The sequence below is a fragment of the Trichoderma citrinoviride genome (genome assembly GCF_003025115.1).
Source record: "Trichoderma citrinoviride strain TUCIM 6016 unplaced genomic scaffold BBK36scaffold_10, whole genome shotgun sequence".
In the NCBI taxonomy this organism is placed as follows: domain Eukaryota; kingdom Fungi; phylum Ascomycota; class Sordariomycetes; order Hypocreales; family Hypocreaceae; genus Trichoderma; species Trichoderma citrinoviride.
The window spans coordinates 1,515,797-1,535,302 of record NW_020194718.1 but is presented as its reverse complement, the minus strand read 5'-3'; the positions used below and the strand labels follow the sequence as shown (position 1 = coordinate 1,535,302).

Genomic DNA, 19,506 nt, shown 5'->3' with positions numbered 1-19,506 from the left:
TTCACCGGAGAGAACCCGCTTGGTCCGGGAATCTCCTAAGTACTTGTAACAGTACTTTTCCTGTTTATTTTGTCAGCCATGCTTCTCTTTATACCAAGTTCAAGGTGTCAAATCCCGTACTGGTAGACAGTGCCATCCTGGTAGATGGAGCACCCATTGTATCCCGTTCCAATGCCGCATTGCATCGTGCCCGGTCCTCCCCATGTAATGGATGAAGCGATGCAGTACACAGACTCGCCGTTCGCACCACAAGACGGGAACCAATTCATGCCAACCGTGATGCAGCCGGGTGTTCGATCGCAAAAGGCAGCGCAGATGGCGGCTCTTGCGGTGTGCGGAGTGCCGGCGGGGATGTCTTGCGAATACTGATCGATGAAGCTATTTCAATGAGAAGATTAGTTTTCGATGTCGTTCAATATCGCCGTAGAGTTTGAAGAAAACTTACTCAGCCATTGTATAGGCGCATCCATTTACCGGGCCATAGATGCGGGTGTACGAAGAGGTGGTCGAGACAGTCGTGGTGGCGAGAGGTACTATAACAGTCTTTGTGGATGTGGTAGGCAATGTCGTTGTGTATGCTACATCGACTTCCGAGAAAGAAGTGACAGAAATCGTCGTCGTGGCAGCAGTGAGAACTTGGGTAACAAAGACCGTTGACAATGTTGAGAGGGAGTCAATGCTGGTGGTAGCCGTCTCGACGTCCAGCACCGTGTTGACATTAGGGATGGAGGTAGTGGTTGTCTAGAGAAGGAGTCAGATGCCGGCCAGAGGTATGATGCTTGAGGAACTGAACCTACAGAGGCCGTCTTGATAGTAGACGTAGACACCTTTTTGGCCGTCACCGTACCGACGACATTCACAGTCTTGGTGGCGCATACAGTCCTGTACGATGTATGAGTGCACTTGGCCGTGGCCGTAATGGTATGCGTAGGCGGATGAACTCCAAGACACTTCAAGGCGTTAGCGTCTCTGATCTATTTGAGGACGGGAGTATCGTTGAAGAGGATAACCCACTGAGCATGCAGTCTTCAGGGTGTCCCTCCGGCAGGCAGCCAGTCTTGGCAGGAGATCCTCGCGGAAATCATGATGCTTCTGCTGATGTCGCCTTGTCAAGCCAGTGTCAATAGTCGTATAAGCGGTAGCGGTTCCAGAAGAGACCGTCACAGTTTCCTGTTCCGTGGTGAAAGCAGTAATGGTTGCGGTTGTCGTCGTCGAAGGGAGTGTAGCAACGATCCTGGTGCTGCATATCGTCAGTTATCTTGCATAGCTGACTACTATGTGCGCAACTCACATGGTGTTGGTACCGGTAGTCTGGTAGTCGGTCGAAGTCGAAGTGTACTCAGTGGCAATGTTCGTCCGGGTGTAGACCGTGTCAATTTCCGTGCCGGTGTGAACAGTCCGTGTCTGCGGAAGATCAGCTGTCATGCTCTACCTGAATTTCAGGCTCTAAGATGGCTTACCGAGGTTCCTGAGGTAGCTGTAGCAGTCACTGTAGTTGTGTAGATGTACGCAGTCGATGTCGAGGTGTAAATGGTCGACGTGGTGACGCGGGTGGCGGACGTAACCGTTCGAGCAGGCTTAGAGACGGTCACAACTGCAGTCGTCGGCTTCGTCACCGTTCGAGTGACGGTTGTAGGAGGCAGAGGATCTTTTTCTGGTCAGTATACTCCCCTCGATCTCTGGTGAATGTACTCACAGTAGTGGGAACAAAATGATTCTGCCGGCGGGTAGTGCTTCAGAGGGAGCAGCTCAGCATAAGGCCAATGTTGGCATACCCTGTCAGCCGCCAGTACAGACTGGACTTGGAGAAGGCAAAGCCCAGACAAGATCCTGAGTGACACCATCGTGAGACCTCTTTGTGTGACCCAAGGTCTGATGAGAAGTAGGTGGCTCGACCAGCAAACGCTGATACCATTGCCAGGGCCTTTTTACATACACTTTACAAATTCTCATCTCTTTAACTCTACAGGTCCAGGCTCTGTGACTGAATGAGCCACAACTGGAGCCGCTAGGAGCTACCAGGTTGGTGTTTGTTTGCTGGAAATCCTCGCTTCAAGGACCGTAAAAGGAGATTGTATCTCTTAGCTTGACGCCAAAAGATGTAGATCTGGGCCTAGAATCCGGCCGCAATGCTTGTCTTGTTCGATCATTGTCAACAGAAGGCTCTATTGGATCGTAGATCCCCGCTAAATCTCGATAGTTAGGTGAACATCAACTATTGAGAAAAAAGGTGCAGGCCTAGTCTGTTAGTATCGGGATCTCTTCCGCTAGAGTCAAACCGACTGCCGCTCGGTGCACGCATCGAGCCAAGGGCAATTCTCAGCTCTTTCATGGCGGAGACTAAGTTGAGATGGCTTTATAAACATCAGGTCGGTGTTCATCTTGGAATGAGTTCTGTAAATCCAGATTCTAGCGAGGTTCTCCCTACACGAAGACGAGGACTACCTTGAGCATCAGAGTTCTATCCTCTGTGTGGGGAATCTCGGAATTGACATGTTCACAGATCTCTGGCAACAAGATCTAGCGATAAGTGCTCTTCTTGATACAGTTTCACACAATGCAAGTCGGCCGATTGTCTTTCATTTGGCTGTTATGCCGATTGTGACTGGACGTGTCTTCACTTCCATATGAACTACAGATCTACGGTCAAGCACGTATCAGCCGCGGCTGAAGCTTGTGAGAAGGATCAGTTCAGGTATTGCTGAACTTGCTTAACTTTCCAAGGATCAATTTCCAGGGCTTAGAACTAACGTTTGGGATAGCAGCCGCGGATTATATGTGGCTTCAGACGATAGGCTTCATCGCAGCCTCCCTGCAGGTCGCACCTAAACGCGAAGAGGCGGTCTATGCAAGCGAAGCGCAAGATGCAAGACGTCGTTTGCATTTACAGGGCAGAGGGCTCGGTAGCTCATTTTCTCAGAAGCAGTCGAACAAGTATAGCATTTCTCATCTATGTACTCATCCCTCCAGAGGAGATGTGCATGTAAAGGAATTGATCTGGGGCGATTTGAAAGCATCAATCAAGCCCTCTATGGCCGCATATGCTCCCAGTCCACTCAACGCCAGAGACCCAAGCGTGTATACAAGCAGTATAACATTCAACCACCAAAACCTGCCAAAGAACCCACGAATCCACCGCTTCACTCCCGAGTCTCGTCGATGAATCGCGCCAGTCGCCGGGTCAAATGCCTCTTCTCCCCGCATCGCGTTCCTCTGAATGAACAGACCGAGACCGATGAACGCGGGAAATGTATACGTAAACTGCACAAGGCAAATGGCAGCGATGACGCTCGTCAGGCCGAAGAAGTCGGGGATCGCAGCCGCAAAGACGAAGGCGACGACCCAGTAGATCGGGACAATGACAGCCCACAGGATCTTGCCGCCGGTCGAGGTGAGCGGCGGGGCTTTGAACATTTCGATCAAGACGTTATTGTAGATGACCTTGATTCCAATGTTGCCGTAGAGAGTCGCGGCGATGATTCCGCTGATAACGGCGAGCATGTTGCAGACGGTTTGCCAGGCATAAGGCGAGAGGCCCTGATAGGCGAGCTATTCGAGGCAATGGTCAGCACATATCGATATGATCAGCGTATCTTTCGGTGAAGCTTACCTGATTGGCATACTGTCCCTGGTAAAAGTAGACAAACGATCCATACGACATGTAGCAGGCATAGATGAAGAACTGGGCTCCCCACATCGCCTTGAGAAAGTCACGGGGTCGCTGAAGCTCAGCCATAAACTCAACAAACAGCTGCGCTCCTCCATATGCATAGACGCCATTCATGAGACCGTTGATCGAGCCGGTGAAGCCGTTTGTTGACGGGGGAACGCCACCATATCTCTGGATCGGGGGATACGTTCCGTTGGCATACGGCGTAACAGAGAGTCCGCCCAGGGCAGCTCCAGCAGAACCAGCCTGAGCAGCTGCATAGTTGGGCTCACTATGAGCCATGACGCCCATACTGATGAACATGACCAAGAGGTTCAGGACCACGGCAAAGTTGGCCAAGAAGCCGAGCTTGTTGAGCGTTCGGATCTGTCCTGTGAAAAAGCCCACAATGGCCCAGATCAGGCAGCACACGATGTAGCAAAGATGGAACTTTGACACCTGCGAGATGGAAAGACCGTTGCTAATGACAAGGATGCCGACGCTGATCATCAGCTGCAGGGCTTGCAGGAAGTTGATCGTGTAGCGGAGCCAGGGGCCCCAGATGCGGAATCCGAGGTCGCCGTAGTTTTTGACTGGGAATTCGTATGAGTCGACATCAAGGAAAGCTTTCCAAAGAATCCAGCCGGAACTGTTACACCTTTGTCAGTATCTCAAGTCTCCTGATTGGAAATAAAAAGATGTTGTCAATGACTTACGCTCCAGCGCAGAGACCAAACAGAGTAAACAGTCCGATACCCTCTCCCCAACCCATCGTACCAATAGAGAAGCCCACTCCAAAGGGGCCCAAGATATCCGTCGTGATCAGGTAGAAACAAGCCGCCGCACTAGCTGAACGCAAAGCCCGGCTAGCATTCGTCCACTCCAAATCCGTGATGAGCAGTTTGTTGTCGTTCAGGTTCGACTTCTCGCCTTCTTGCTTCTCGCTGGGCTGCTTGCCCTCCAAGCGTCTCGAGGTACCCCTTGATGGGAACACCATATCTATGAAAGTAGTGGGCGGTGCGGTGGCCGCGACTGAGTCTTCTTCCGCTCGAGTCTTTTCGGCGTAGTACATGTATTCTTCGAGGGTGACGCTGGCATCGTGGAGGGGGCGATGCTGGGGCTTGATGGCAGCTGAGGGTATGACATTGGCGCTTGTGAAGGCATCCTCAGGGCCAGAGGAGTAATCCTCTTTTTCGGAGCCCATGTTGATGGTCAAATGAGGCCAAGAGCGAGGAGGCCTCGGGTATGAGCAACCAGAGTCTAGGCAATGGGTTGACTCAAATTCGTCTTTGGACTGACAACTGTGATGACGGGCCACAGAGATAACGTCTTGATTATTCGAGAAGTGTATATAGCAAAAGAAGTACAGACTCCGGGGAAGATCAAGATATTCTGGGGATATATAGGTGCTTTTGATGAGACGACATCGGATACTTGACCCCGTCGCCACCGTTATGACTACCCGTCCTCATCGGAGTCAACGATCTGAACCGACTCCATGGACTCCATCTTCTGCCATCTGTGGCAATGTGCATGTCAACTTACACTCCTCACGCTCAGTCCCACAGTGGCTCTCCACGATATGGAAAGATGGGTTTGCAAGGATCCAAACCCCGAGGTGACTAAAGTCCCGTCTTTCAGATCCAGTCGCATGCCGATATTCCGCACGCTCGACCACAACGACTCTTCTCCGAAGAACTTTTGAACATGACCCACAGTTGATGTTTGTAAACTGGATACTTGTATGAATCGAACACGAAAAGGGCGTGTTTGACTCCGGGAGAGACTACCTGATATTGTCAACCGTGCCGGGAATTGTGTAAGGTCCCGTATATCTGGGAGTTAAGACGCCATCCGAGCTCGGAGACGCTGTGGCCAAATCTCAGCCTCCCGCCTGGTAAGAATTTTTTCTTCCATTGACTTTGGCCTTACTCGACTTTTACATGACTAGTTCCGTCCGGTGAGATGCTTATTGCAGAGAGGACCTCGCGCCAAGTACCATCCCTCCCTAAGATCTATGCCAAGGACATGCGGGAACGGAGGTTTTCTCCAGTGACGCCATTCTAGGAGCAAGCCATGATGTACTGGAGCCAATCAGCTTCTCCTGCTTCGCCGATGCCACGTTTTCTAGAAGTGACGATGTGACTGGGGCCGTGGGGTGGCGTGGGCGATTCAGCGCCTCCCGCGATGCCAAGTCATTTGACGGCTGATGGTGGTTTACGTCTGACGCCCTTCATCTACAGATCAGCCAGGTCGTAATGCAATAGAACACTGACGAGCGGCTAGGTAGAATCAAGTTTTGAGACTCAGAGATACTCATGGAAATCTTCTCACTGTTGGAACCCATCCAGCTGGAGCCGACAGCCACAGTCCATACAAAAGAACCACAGCCAGATGCCAACATAAATGGAGCCCCGGCTCGGAACTGCCGGCTCGATCTGAACCACGGCTTTTGTCACCTTTTGCGGAACCAAGAGACAGCCCGTGTTAAGGCCGAGATCCGCCTCCATTCGTCGACCCACCTCCCGGCATTCCCAGCAGTTCCGGCGTGCTGGGATCATGCAAAACTCTCCGAGGCTCCTAAAGCAGAGGTCTGGTGCTAGTATTGCTTTCGTAGACCAGAAGTTTTGACGAATACGGTAACTACATGTATTGCCCATGTATTACGAACAACTAGAGGCTCTTTGCGCAATCCTACCTACAGACACGAAGAACTTGTAAGCCTATGGTATGAGTCAAGTCCAGCATAAAGCAACGTGATAGTCTCATGATCATCAAGAAGAGCAAGGGGAAGCGTTTCGCTTCTGAACCTTCATTCTCGACCCATCTCCCTAAGGGCAAGGCGACGATGATCTTCGGCGTAGGCAGCCTCTGCGACTAAAATACAGTGGGTGCCTCGTTGAGAGGACTTGTGTAACGTCCAGCCTGGAGAGGCATGCCTCTGAGCTGACGTCGAGTTAGTAGTGACGGATGAGATAGTATGCTTCATCTTTGTCAAAAAGATGCGTCGACCGCAAGAGATTCGTCTCTCAGACTGTCGGTATATTACCATGGGCTTTGCACAGGGAGGCCCTTAAAAGGAGCATCTGGAGCTGTCCAATCTTGAGTCGCTGGGCCAGCCAGGTTCTCTTGGCTGAACGCTGTCTCAGACGATTCAATACCCAATTCTACTCACCGGGTCTCTCGATGTCCCATAATCCTCCCTTGCTCAATGCCTTCTGCATTATCCAAGACGATGACGCGGACGAAGAGAACGTGATCGGCTCCAAATGGCAGATCACAACTTCGCCCGCCTCACTTCGGTGGCGGCACCAGAGCATGATGTGGACAGCGGCCTCCCAGGCTTTTGCTCAGGCACCCGTTTGCTCACCCAACAAGGAGCTGCTGTCCTACCACCCTCGGGTACAAACACTTGCCTCTCCTTGATGACGACGCCAGTCCCTTTGAGCATTCCAAGTAATCATTCCCTGCAGCCAATGTCCAGAAATACTCGCGTTTGAACCATGCAGAAGCATGTCATGTAGCAAGAAGTTCTCGTCTTTATGCCCCAGCAATCATACTGGATCTGTAAAGAGATCACCTTTGGCGAGGAAAGCTTACATGTACTTTGAGAGCGAAGCGTTAAGCGCCCACCGCTTCCAACGAGGAGCTGCTGTATAGAGAACACAGAGACGCACCTTTCGCTATTTATGTGAGGCCGAGAGCCCGAGGCGCAGTTCTGAAAGACGTACCAGAATCTGGCGGTTATGTACGTCCGCTGAGCGTTCACTCGCCAGAGATGTTTTTCTTGGCTTTTCTTGCTGTGACACAAGGGCTATCAACTCTGTCTGGTGAGGGTCTAGCGGGGATTGCCCTGGTCGTACCTTGAACAAGCTTCATTTGGATCTCATTTTCAGGGGTAAGGTCAAGACTCGATCAGTTGACCTTGACAATGACATTGTTGCACCAGATGGCACCGTTCCCTGGCTTATGTTAAGTGAGCCAGAGCGGTATGTGAGATGCTCATCCGCTTCGGAGACGATCAATATGCCGAATAGGGTCTGTGAGTAGGTCCTCTGTGGGCGCCAGGTCGCCCTACAATATGCAGTTCGCTCAAACATCGGTTGCCTCGCCGGCACCCTAGAGTGAGATTCCCCAGATTCTGTCCTTCAAGCACCACCGCGACCCGCTCCGCCTCGGGCGGGTGAGGGCTTCAACGGCCTCATATGACCACTACGGTCGCGAGCGAACACAAGTGGGAGCTTGAAGCCAATCAACAAGTGACAGTGACAGATCTCCAGGCTCACGCCTCGGGGCTGATGGCAGAGCTGCGCAACGCCCTGGAGAAGCAGCTTGTTTTCTTCCGGACCAGTTCATCCCTGTCACTGTTGTGCCACCATCAGGCGCTGCTGTTCGCCAGAGCGCCATCGTAGGCACCAATAGAGACGTAGTCGAAGCGATGGGGGCTCTGACCATGGAATCTGAGCAAACTTCTGGCAGTTCAGAAAGCAAGAAACACCATCATCTCGCTATCATGCGAAATCTTTTCTCAAGGCAGCGCTCCTTGCTTTACTGACCAGATGGGTTACCGACATAGAGTCTCGCGTCAATACCGGCAACATATCAGAAGAAGCGTGGGAAAGCAACCCCGTACCGGAAGCCCATCACCACGAGATTAGAGTCGAGTTATCTCCAAGTATGTCGTTGGTTCGAGTCCTGAGGAGGAGGCTCACCATCTACAGAGCTGTGGCAATGCTGTGCAACTATAGAACCAACACTCTGGCAATATCGAAGCTCAAACAAGGCGGTAATGTCGAGTTCTAAGCGAGCAAATAACTTCAACTTCGCCCTCTCTACAAGCTCTAGAGGCCTTTGAATAGGCCTACAGATGGTCTGTTCGTCCAGCCATGGCGAGTATCTATATATAACAGACACTCGTGGTTCAAGCTCACCCAATGGCATCTTTGTGTAGCAGCATCTCCCAACGCATGACTTGAAGCTAAGCCCAATATCAGGTACTCATCCGCTTCCGAACGATACACAAGACATCGCATTCGACGACTTGGCTGCTCTATGTGGCCTTTATACATAGCCTACGATGGCCTCCTAAAAGCAAACATCTGGGAATCAGTTTCCTTTTGACCGGAGGTGCGCAGTTGAGATGCTCTTGGCACGGAACAAGGCGACTGTATGGACGACGGCGAGGAGTATGAGCGAAGACGAGGTGTTTGGATAGAAGTGAGGCATACAATGGAAATGTTTGCTCCAAGGCAGAGAAAGAGACGATATTTGCTATCAAGGGAGAGGAAAATGGCTATAAAATGAGGAAGTTAAGATCTTCTGGACAAGTTGCCAGCTTTCACCTTCGTCTCAACCAGCTTTACTACGAAAGTGCTGCTCTCTCACGGAAACAAATTCCTGAATACTGAAAGAAGTCCCCAAAAATCGCATACAGCCTAGATCTAGACGTCAAAGTCGAGGTCTAGGTAGTCTCCACCATGCCTTTAGCCGGCAGTGTGATATGGTTCCTCATATGCTTCCTCCTCCTCATACAGTCCGTCCTCGCTCTCAACAAGAACAATGACGATGAGAAACACGGCATGGGAGATGACTTTTTCAACAATCTAGCATCTGATCTTAAGGAGTAAGCCTATCCATCAAGCCCAAATACCTCTGTTTTAAGTTCTCAAACACCGGTTCTCTAATATTTTAAACGTCAAAGGTATCTTGCTGTCTTCGCCGATCGCTTCACGATGCAATTCCTCTCTCAATCCTTGACCACCTCCGACTATATTCTTGCCTCAATCAAGTCACCTGGCGTCATGACCACCCTTGTCTCTGCCATTCGGGCTGGCGGCCCGCAACGGCTCAGAGATATGTTCGGAAAAACGGCCGAGAACACAGCCGCCGTGGAGCTGGAAGTCATGTCGTCCACCTCTAGAGAGGTGGGTGAGCTCTACAACGGGAGAGAGGTGGTTCGCTGCCTCGGGCAAGCCCCTATTTGGGAGTTCATCTACTTGATTCCTGATAAACTCCTGCCTGAGACAACGAAGACCAAAGAGATGAGCATGAAGGAGGCTGTCGACCAAGGTTATATGAGAATGGGTCAGTCGAAGCTCCTTTGAGACACTCATGTGTGGTGAGCTGCTGCTAACATAATATCGATGCAGTATCTTACGCCAGAAAGAAGACCTTTTGGCAAAAGGTCCGGGATCTCCTCTCGTTTCGGTCTGTCGATGACCATGACGGAACTCCTGAAAATGGCAGCAAAAGCAGTATCCACGCCCATCACACTGAAGCTGTCATTGTCAGAATCGTTCGACCTGAAGCGCCCAACATTTCTCTCAATCGGTCCAAGAATACTGGGCGAGGCGAGCTACGTTTTGCCGCTGGTGTTGCCATCTTTTTGTTCCTATTGTTCTCCCTATGTTCCTACCTCATCACCTGCCATCCCGAGATATCGCTTACATTCCTCAAAGACGGATCTCCCGTTCCTCCCTATGCCTTTGCGTGTACCTTCTTCGGCTCACTGTTCTCGGATTTCAGCTCATACATATCCGCTTATGTCATAGGGAGCAGCACAAAGGAGGAAATATTCCAACCGGCCAAGAATTGGCGAGCGAGGATGGTATGGGTACAGGGAGAGAAGATTGTGGGTGATCAAGAGTTCAAGCCATTTGCCATCTTCTCGGGAGAAGATCAACCCAACATCATCACTTCGAGCAGAGTCGACGACAACCAAGGTCCTGGCTATATTCGGCGTCATTTGGAGAACCTCACTTACAGGGGAGCCGTCTTGAACATGATCGGCTCCGCTCTCCAGGCTGTTGGCTTCCGAGCATCACATTGTTCTGTCTCAATTCTTTATCTCATTGTGGTGTTGATAATGCTCATTGTGAAGATGGTGGTTCGTCGTGGACGATCAAGACCCATTTTCTCTCGAGCCATTATTCCAGGATTTCAGTTCGCCTGGCTTGCGGACTCTTTGAGAGATCCCAGCAGCGCTCCCTGGTTAAGAGATCGGAACGAGCTCTCCAAAGAATCTTTGGATAAGTCCTCAAGCCGAGTATCTGACGAACTGACTGGCGGAAGAACCGGTGGCCCAGATCCTGATGAGGCCCAGGAGAGCACCAGGAGGCTACAGAGCCTTGTCAGACTTGCAAGCTCACCTTCTCCCCCATGCCAAGAAGCCACTCAGCTCGTGGAGGCCATGGAAGAGGTGATGGGTATCCTGCACAAAAACAGCAGCCGGGTAGCGTTCACCTGGACTGACAGAGTTCAAGCGGGAGAGTCGAACGTCGAAAGTCTCAAACACAAGATTACCAAGCAACCTGACGGCAAGTGGAAAGCTGATGTGGGACGAATTGCGGCTTCCCTATCACTCAAAGAGTTTTACGCAAGGATCAAAGCCGAACCGCAGTCACCATCTGGATCTTTTGAGAACGATGCTGAGAGGCTATATGAGTGCTGCGACATGCCTGGCAAGAAGATGAGAATCCTCGGAGCCCATAAAGGCTCTCTTCTCAAGCAGCTCAAGTGGTGGACTCCTGTGGATGGGCCGCAAATCCTTGTCGGCCAAGCGAAGTACATCGCTGCCGAGGAGAGCCATACAACCGATGACGGAAGCCAACAGAACCATGTCGCCCGAAGCAACAACAAGTTTGAAATCGGAGAGTCGTTCGTCACCGGGCTGGATCCACGTCTGGGAGATGTGTGCATAGAAACGGCCAATGCCGTGTCTCTCCTATCCCAAGGAGAGTCCACGTCCCGTTCCGAAACTTTCAATCACGGCCACGCAGTTACAGATCCAGAGCCCGCCTTTGGCTGTCCTTTGCAGCTGCCATCTCCCTACTCACGAAACTCGGGCCGCGGCAAATGGGAGTTCAAAGTATCGGAGCGCGATGCTTCCGAACCACCCAGCGAGGACTCAAGTCGCGTGCTCTTCGTTGAGTCTTGCGATTCACTGCCCGTCTTTTTGGCTAAGGACATGTTCGCGACTTTCATGTGGGCCGCGTTAGAAGCCGTCGAAGCGCCCATCGGGGGCGAGACAATCATATCACAGGAAGAAGTCAAGACAGACGAATTCCAAGGCCTAGGAAAGCACTGCAACCTCGAGAACAGCGTCATCCACAAACTGGTCCGGCGCGTCCAGAGCACAGGACTTTTTAGCAAATCAGACGTTTATCACAGCATCATCCTCCCCCTGAGCATGCAAAAGAAGCTCCCTGACGCCTCCATCGTGGTGGAGAAAGTGCGCGACTCTGCCAAGCAACCCGAGGCGTGCAGGCATTGGGACGCGGCGGTCGCGGATTACCTATGGCTCAGTAACAACATGGACGCTTTTCCTGCCAGAAGCCACGCCCTTATGAGAGCCGCGGCTGTCTTGGTTGCCTTTGAGACAGCTCTTGGGGGCACTGTCGATCCGATGACTGCAACGGACGCGGGGACCGCATCCAAAACTGCGGACCGTCTCAGGGAGTCTATGGAAGACATTGATCCAAAGCTCATGAAGCAGCTTCGTTCATTCTGCAATTTGGATGACGCTAACGAATGGCGGCAAAGCTTTTGGTCCCATTACAAGGGACTGCTTCTCAGTTCGTACGAGGTATACGGAGAGGATGGCACAGATTCCGAGTGGTCTGCGCAGACAAGTGCTAGAGAGCAAGACATGTTCGACAGGACACCGCTCCACTACATGGCAGCATTGGTCAGAGATGCAGACGTCACATCTGAGAGGGCCAGTGTAACGAGATTTGCCGAAGACGAAGCCAAGTCTGTGAAGTTCCGGCAACGTGTTGGAGCTTTGATCAACTACGGCAACGCCATTGACGCGTGCGACCTTCGCGGATGGACGCCGTTGCATTACGCAAGTCGAGCTGGAAACATATCCATGACTCGGTTGCTCCTCGAAAAGGGTGCCTCGGCCGACGCGCAGAGTCGCGATGGTACAGCCGCCCTCCATTGTGCTGCAGATGGAGGCCACTGGCAGATGGTCCAGCTTCTGATCGAGTTCGGAGCCAACGTCGACGTAGTCGATGGAGCAGAAAACACCGCCTTGCACATAGCAGCGCTCAGAGGGTCGGTCAAGATTGTGAACACTCTGCGCCAAGGTGGCTGTCGAAGCCTACGGAACGAGCTAGGACAAAGAGCCATTCATCTGGCAGCCATGCAAGGGCAAGCCGAAGTCATCGAGCATTTGCAAGAGGATGTCGGCTTCAAGGACTTTGCGGGAAAGACATCTCTTCGAATTGCCGCAGAGCTTGGCCACAACTCATTCGTGAAACGGCTTCTTGAGCTTTCAAAAGCGCAGGTTGAGCTGCTTCTGTCTGCGAAGTTGACCCAGGACGAACTGCGCCTGACGCCGCTCTACCTCGCTTGTGAAGGAGGCCATGACGACGTCGTCGAGACTCTCTTGGATAATGGTGCGCCCATCGATGGCTTGGGGAAGCCATTTGAAACACCATTGTTTTTTGCACTCTTGGAGCACAAAGAGAGCATTGTGAGACTCCTCGTCAAGAAGGGCGCCAATCTCGAGCTTAGGGACGAGCGTGGACGGACACTTCTTCACTGGGCCATGGAGGAGCGAAACACGGCCATCGCCAAGCTTCTATTGAGACTGGGGGCTGATGTTGAGACCGTCAACAACGCAAGAGAAACGCCGCAAATGATTGCGGAACGTGTGGGTTTGTCCCAGTGGTGGAGAGACAACATGGCGGAGTCCGCATGAGGTATGTTCAATCGTTCGAGTACACATGGTGCCAGGACGCTTTTGCTGCAAGTGGCCTCACCAAAAGGTACCCTTCCCCTAAGTAATCGAAATGTCCTGACACTGAACTCTGTTGCCCAGACTGTTCTTCTTACAATATGGACCTCACTCATCCGAATAAAGCACCCCTCAAAATATCACTTTCCCGAATCTCATTGCTCCTTGGAAAGGTTTTTACAGTTCATGTTATTACCCAGATTGTCATGACCCAGGTTGTTCAAGGATCGGATACACCTACACAAAACAGGTCCTGCCGCAGAGAGAGAGTCGCCTTCCCTATCTAACCTTTAATGTTCGGATTTTTACGCGGAATGTTAATGACGTCTTTACAGTGATTATTGTTACATAGTCTAGAAGTTATCGTACAGAATGAATCAAGAGCACTACAATACATATAAAACTTTGATACGAGCATTTGTCTGTGGCTCGCTTCTCTGTAATATCATTTACCGGTTTTGGTCTTGCAAAGGTGCCGGGACTACACGCAAAACCCCCATCCCCACATCTTATAATTCCTCATCTAATTCCCGATCCCACCAGGGTCGAGGCTTGGCACAGATCCCCGGAAATCCATACTCGTGTCAAGCAAGTCTCTCAGCTCCAAGCCTTCAACGCAAAGGAAGGAAAATACAATACGTACCATGACATAGACCTTGAAAGGCGGTCCAGCCTCATCCCGATTCCATCGCCCAATGCTTACTCTCCCACGGTTCAACTCCTCCCCGCGTCTCGAGCCAAACCGACCAACTCCAGGATAAAGGAACCTGATGCTTCTGTTCATGCATGTTCAGACTAGCCCTACAAGATGTGCCGCTGCTACGCCCAATCACGACCAGCTCGGGTAATTTAGTCATTCAGCTCAGGCAGACAGGCAGGACAACTTGCATGCACGCGGCAAACAAGCTTCTGCCACTCTTGATGTGTTGTTCATCCTCTTCTATTCCTGGTGTTGCTTCAGACCCAATTGAAGAGCAAATCATCACGATATCCTCTTCTGTATCCTCACGTTTTTCAAAGCGCTGACTCAGAGATCAAACCACCTGAAAGACCCAAACCAGGCATCTCACGCCATGATTTTCAAACCGCCACCCCTTCGATTCCCACCCAGGCCCAGGCACCAGAAACCCCCCATCAGTGCCTTTTTTACTTCCTAAACTCCCTTCAGCCTAGTGACGGTCCATGAAGGCAGAATGCGCCCTCTTCCCCTATTCTCCTCGACCAATATTTTCTTCCCGCCTTGTCTCCAATAGGCAGCGCCCGAGCTAAGGGTCTGCGCTAGACGAGCCAGGGGGTGCAGTTGTGGTTTGGCTCTGCCGGTGCTTCATGTTGTCGCCTTCAGCTAACGCTTCAGCTGCCGGGGACGGATGCAGGGAAGCGACATTGCGAAAGATTAGGGCCATTCTAGGGGAAGTTGTGATTCGTTCAGCTGGGCAAACTTGGTATGAAGCGTTTGAGTCGTAGAACCTGATCTAGCAGATTGTATATATACGCGGGTAGCACGAGGAGTTGCCGTTCTGTTACAGTCATTCCAGTCCCTTGCACGCCGCTCACTTACACGAACGTCTTCCTATATCGTGATACCCTCAAGTCATACCAACCACAACCTCAAAGACAGCCAAAATGTCCTCCAACAAAGCCCTCCTCGTCCTCACCCTCACGGCCTCCGCCTCCGCCGCCATCAACTACATGGCCATCCCCCAGGTCCGCGACCTCCTCCCCGCGCCCACCCCCGTCGCCCACAACCTCGCCCGCGACGCCGCCGACGACGCCCAGTGCGCCTCCTCGGCCCTCGACCTCCTCCAGTCCCTCCCCACGCCTCCCCCGGACCTGCTCTCCGACATCTCCAAGAGCGCGCAGCAGCAGACCGACCCTTGCAAGTTCAGCTTCCCCGCCAGCCTCAGCGACGACGTCTCCTCCTACAGCTCAAAGGTGCTCTCCTGGTACAGCGGCCACCAGGCCGAGCTCACCTCCCTGGCCAAGGAGTGCTCCGCCGCGCAGACGTACACCGATCTCGTCAACGTCTGCACGGATGACAGCTCATCTGGTTCTGGTTCCGCGTCTGGTTCTGGCTCTGCCGCTCCCAGAACCGCCTCCAAGACCGCTGGTGCGGGCGCCGCGACTTCGACGAATGTTGGCGTCGCTCATGAGACGGGCATGGCTCTCGCGGCTCTTGCCGCTGCTGGAATTGCTGCCATTCTGTAAAACGGCTTGGTTAAGAATGAATTCCATGAGGGATATCGGGTTGTTAATGTTCATGGTGGCATTGCGAGAAAGGAGTACACATCTTGATGACTTATGGGCCAGCTGATGGAAAGACTTTACTACAACTATTTAATGAATTTATACAACAAGACTTTGTTACGGTCTCGTACATATAAAAGACTACTCTGTTATGGTCTTGTAGATCAATTGCCTGTGGAACTCATATGCAGTAAAACCCGACAATCGTATAAATGAGCTACTTCTGTAATTGACAGCGTCCCCAACAAGAATTGCCTTATCACCCAGTCCATGAAGGCCAGTTTGGTAGACCTCACCGTGTTCTTCCACAAGGCAGCTTGAAATAACAACATATTAGCAACTATTTTATATACCTATTCAACCAGACAAGCCCCAGCCTCCCCTCCAGGCAACCTCCTCAACCGACCATGCAGCTCTTGTAAGTTTTGGTGCAGTGTAAAGCGCAACACAAACAAGGAGAATCATATTCACGTAAATCCCACTTCTACGCCGTCTAGGTAGTAGTCCATATCAGTCTTCCCCCTTTACTCTTCCTCTTCCGCAATCTCCTCCTGAGCTTCTTGCATTTCCTCGTCATTTTCCTCTGCTTCTTCGGCCTCGTCCTCTGCAGCATGGCCGTTGGGTGTCGCCGTGTCGACATCGGCCGCAACACCACCCTCACTTTCCAGTTTCAGCCACTCATCCCACTCAGGAAACAGCTCTGCATCCTCATCCGGGACACCGATCAGCTTGGCTACCCGGCCCTTCTTGTTCTTCTCCAGGCTCTCCTTCCAGGTCCTTGCCGCGGCCGGGGCCAGGCTAGGCTTGTATGTCTGGGCAAAGAGAGTGGCCTCTACTGTCCGTCCAGTCTTGGTCAGGATCTCCACGCATCGGTCGATGTCGCCTATTAGCCAGGACGCTGAAAATGCCACGTTGTGGGCGTTTGCCTCCTCAGCCTGTGTAACCAGCTTGGCCAGGCCCTCCTTGTCGCCTGTTGACGAGTGCACCAGGAGAAGAGACCCGAGGTCCTTGGCGTGAGCGAAGCACTCAGCAGCCAGGGCGACATCCCACGCAGTTAGAGCCGCATCTCCGACCGTCTTCCACTTGTGCTCCACGTCAGCCTGTCGAGCCAGGTCAAGAGCAATGTTGAGCTGGTTCAGGGCCAGCGCCAGCTCAAACTTGTGCTCGGGATCAGTGGCAACTTCCAGGGCAAGATCCTTGTGTCCTTGGCCTTCTAAGAATCGTGCCACTTTGTTCAGCTGATCAGCCGGGATGGTGGGAAGCAACTCGGCGGCCGTGTCCATATCCTCACGCAGGACCAGCGTCTGGTACTCGAGCACGGGCTGTGACAGGGCAAACGAGGTGACGTTGACATCCTTGTCGGCAAGATAGATGCGAGAATCTCTCTGAATGTAGCCAAGAACGTACATTGGCTTGTCGAAGTGAGAGATTGTGTAGGTCTGGTCGCCGACCAGGTAGTTGAGGCGGTTTGTGCTGTTAGTGTAGATGAAGCAGTCGCCAACCCATACACCAGTTCGGATGCTATAAAACACAAGTCAGTTATCACGATTGGGGTGCAAAGATAAGGTCAATACTTACGTCTCGTTGACATCGGTGATGACTTCAAAGGCAGACTCAACGCCATCCTCCTCGACCTGTCCCGACTGTACGGCCTCGATGTAGTTTTCACGAGAGAATCGCAGAACGTAGAATGAGTCCTCGCAGGCAATAGCCACCAGCTCGCCGCTTTCTGACCAGTAGACCTGCTTCGGCTCTACCTCAATTCTGCGAACAAGACCACCGGTGGCCCAGTCGAAAAAGGAGACACCACCCTGGCCAGTGACACCCAAGAGAACGCCCCCGGTGAGGCCCTCGGCCTGGAAACCAACATCCAGACCTCCGCTCTTCTCCACAAAGTTCTTGAAGACCTTGACGCTCATGGGCGACTCTCGGATGGCGAAATCGTTGCTGTTCTCCTTCGAGGCCCACACAAAGTCCAAGGCAGATCCAAAGGCCTTGTTTCGCCATGCCAATGCTGTGTAGATGATGTACTCTCCGTCACCGCACACGGCCACGAACCGGCCATTCGGTGAATGAATCAGCGTCTGGGTATACACTTCGCAGGTTCCGAGATCCTTGGTCGGTAATGAGATGGGCTCGCCATCCTTGACGGAGGCGTCCCCTTTGATGATGGCTGACACGACTTCGTTTTGCTTGGCCCAGATCAGCTTGCCAGAGGGGTCCATCGACACGGCAGGCTCCTCGCGGCCGAGCTTGATCACGACGGCACCGTCGTCATATCCAATGGCGACGCCCTGCTTGCCCTTCTGGTAAGAGGCGCACCATGCTCTTTCCAAGTTGTAGCTCAGCGACTGCTCTAGTCTGTAAGTGTTCGCGTGCCAGAGCTTGACGGTTCCGTCTTCTGAACCCGAAATGATGACTGGCAATTCGGGGTGGTAGCAGGCGAAGGAGACGTTGTTGGTGTGTCCCTCGAGGGTGGCAATCAGGGACTTGGTGGTGTAATCCCAGATCTTGACGGTTCGGTCGTCGGAGGTGGTGAGGAGATAAGGCTTGTCGGAGTGGGGGTAGTAGTCGACATGGTTGACTCCCTTGGTCTCGTGGGCCTCGAGGGTGAAGTTGGCTGTGCCGGATCCCAAGCTCCAGATCTTGACGGTCCGATCGAGACATGCCGAGGCAAAGGTATTTGTGTCCTTGGGGTTGATGGCAAGCCCCATGACATAGTGGCTGTGGCCCTCAAAAACCTGGACGCACTTCCAGCCCTTGTCCCAGTCCCAGAGCTTGATGCTCATGTCATCGGAGGCCGTCAGAACGAAGGGCAGCGTGGGGTGGACGCAGATGGCTCTGATGTAGTCGGGGTGCGCCTCGAAGGAGGTGATCTTCTCGGAGGTGTTGTAGTTGTAGACTCGCAGCTGGAAGTCGTCTGAGCCGCAGACTATCCAGTTCTTTCGCGCAACGAATCGGCCAGCTCGGACGGGGACGTCTGTAAGCTCAAAAGACTTGACGATCTGCTGTGTCTCGTACGACCAGATGTTCACATGGCCTGCAACGAGGGACGGTATTAGCGGCGGCCTGGTGGCTCAATGCTGCAATCTCGTGCTCAACTGCTGTGACATACCGCTGTAGAGGGTGGTGAGGATCCATGGCTCCTGCGGGTGGAAGTCGATGCCCTTAACCCGCTCACTGCGGGCATAAAGCTGGCGCTGTTGGCATGAACGAACTGGTTAGCCGAGTTTTCTAGTTGCGAATGTTGCGTGTTTGCTTTTTGCGAGAGGCATATTAAGACAAGAAACGGCGGCGAAAGGTTCCGAGGCCAAGCAAGCAAATGCGGACAAGGGGGAAGAGAGAGAGGGAGAGACGAGGCGCAAGGCAAGGCGAGCCCCAATTCGGCGGCAACTGACCTTGACGTCCAATCTCATCTTTGCGGCGTGATCCTCCTAGGGCTCCGGTCTCGCAGCTATGGAACAGTTCCTGTCGCGGTCGGTCGCGGGCGAGGGCGAGGCAGCGGGTGAATGCAGAGCGCGGGGTGATTCGAACTCGAGATGCTCCCACATATGACCGGGCTGGCGGATCAATTGTCGGGGCGAGGACGAGCCGGGCAGAGGCAGCTGTGTCTGCGGTCTCTGCAGCTTGTTGTCGTCGTCGAGGGTCGAGATTCGAGGTTCGGGGTGGCAGCAGACGCGGCAGCTGTTCAATAGGGCTGGACCAGCTTCTCGAAAATGTGTCCTGCTGGCGCTATTGAGGCTATGAGCCAGGTGTATCGTATACTGCCAGGTGGTCAGCCAGGATGGCGTGGATGCCTGGGATTTGAGGCACGCGCGGTGTGCGACCTCGAAAGCTGCGAAGCAAAAGGTACTTCATGATCCCACTGAAT

The 19,506-nt window shown here is 52.7% G+C and overlaps 5 protein-coding genes across 5 annotated transcripts; 2 read left to right on the top strand and 3 right to left on the bottom strand.

The window, feature by feature from the left end:
- Positions 1 to 35: 35 nt before the first annotated feature.
- BBK36DRAFT_1170583 (hypothetical protein) lies at positions 36 to 2,150 on the bottom strand (the record flags this gene model as incomplete). Its single annotated transcript, XM_024895467.1, has 10 exons — positions 36 to 60; positions 121 to 378; positions 446 to 741; positions 798 to 950; positions 1,015 to 1,240; positions 1,292 to 1,404; positions 1,461 to 1,648; positions 1,697 to 1,796; positions 1,866 to 1,905; positions 2,092 to 2,150. The coding sequence occupies 10 exons, from the start codon at positions 2,148 to 2,150 to the stop codon at positions 36 to 38; spliced, it is 1,458 nt and encodes a 485-aa protein (XP_024748238.1).
- An 808-nt stretch (positions 2,151 to 2,958) lies between these two features.
- BBK36DRAFT_1123239 (transmembrane amino acid transporter protein) lies at positions 2,959 to 4,853 on the bottom strand (the record flags this gene model as incomplete). Its single annotated transcript, XM_024891029.1, has 3 exons — positions 2,959 to 3,549; positions 3,611 to 4,298; positions 4,366 to 4,853. 3 exons carry the CDS (start codon positions 4,851 to 4,853, stop codon positions 2,959 to 2,961), a joined length of 1,767 nt encoding a protein of 588 aa, XP_024748237.1.
- Positions 4,854 to 9,381: 4,528 nt separating this feature from the next.
- On the top strand, positions 9,382 to 10,622 carry BBK36DRAFT_1091544 (hypothetical protein; the record flags this gene model as incomplete). Its single annotated transcript, XM_024889031.1, has 2 exons — positions 9,382 to 9,733; positions 9,928 to 10,622. Coding segments are annotated over 2 exons (1,047 nt in total), but the record flags the coding sequence as incomplete, so codon positions are not given.
- A 4,392-nt stretch (positions 10,623 to 15,014) lies between these two features.
- On the top strand, positions 15,015 to 15,596 carry BBK36DRAFT_1122756 (hypothetical protein; the record flags this gene model as incomplete). The annotated part of the gene is made up of 1 exon (XM_024890975.1): positions 15,015 to 15,596. The coding sequence occupies one exon, from the start codon at positions 15,015 to 15,017 to the stop codon at positions 15,594 to 15,596; it is 582 nt and encodes a 193-aa protein (XP_024748235.1).
- Positions 15,597 to 16,159: 563 nt separating this feature from the next.
- On the bottom strand, positions 16,160 to 19,051 carry BBK36DRAFT_141698 (vesicle coatamer complex, beta subunit; the record flags this gene model as incomplete). Its single annotated transcript, XM_024897487.1, has 5 exons — positions 16,160 to 16,164; positions 16,297 to 17,156; positions 17,214 to 18,675; positions 18,751 to 18,835; positions 19,034 to 19,051. 5 exons carry the CDS (start codon positions 19,049 to 19,051, stop codon positions 16,160 to 16,162), a joined length of 2,430 nt encoding a protein of 809 aa, XP_024748234.1.
- Positions 19,052 to 19,506: the final 455 nt, after the last annotated feature.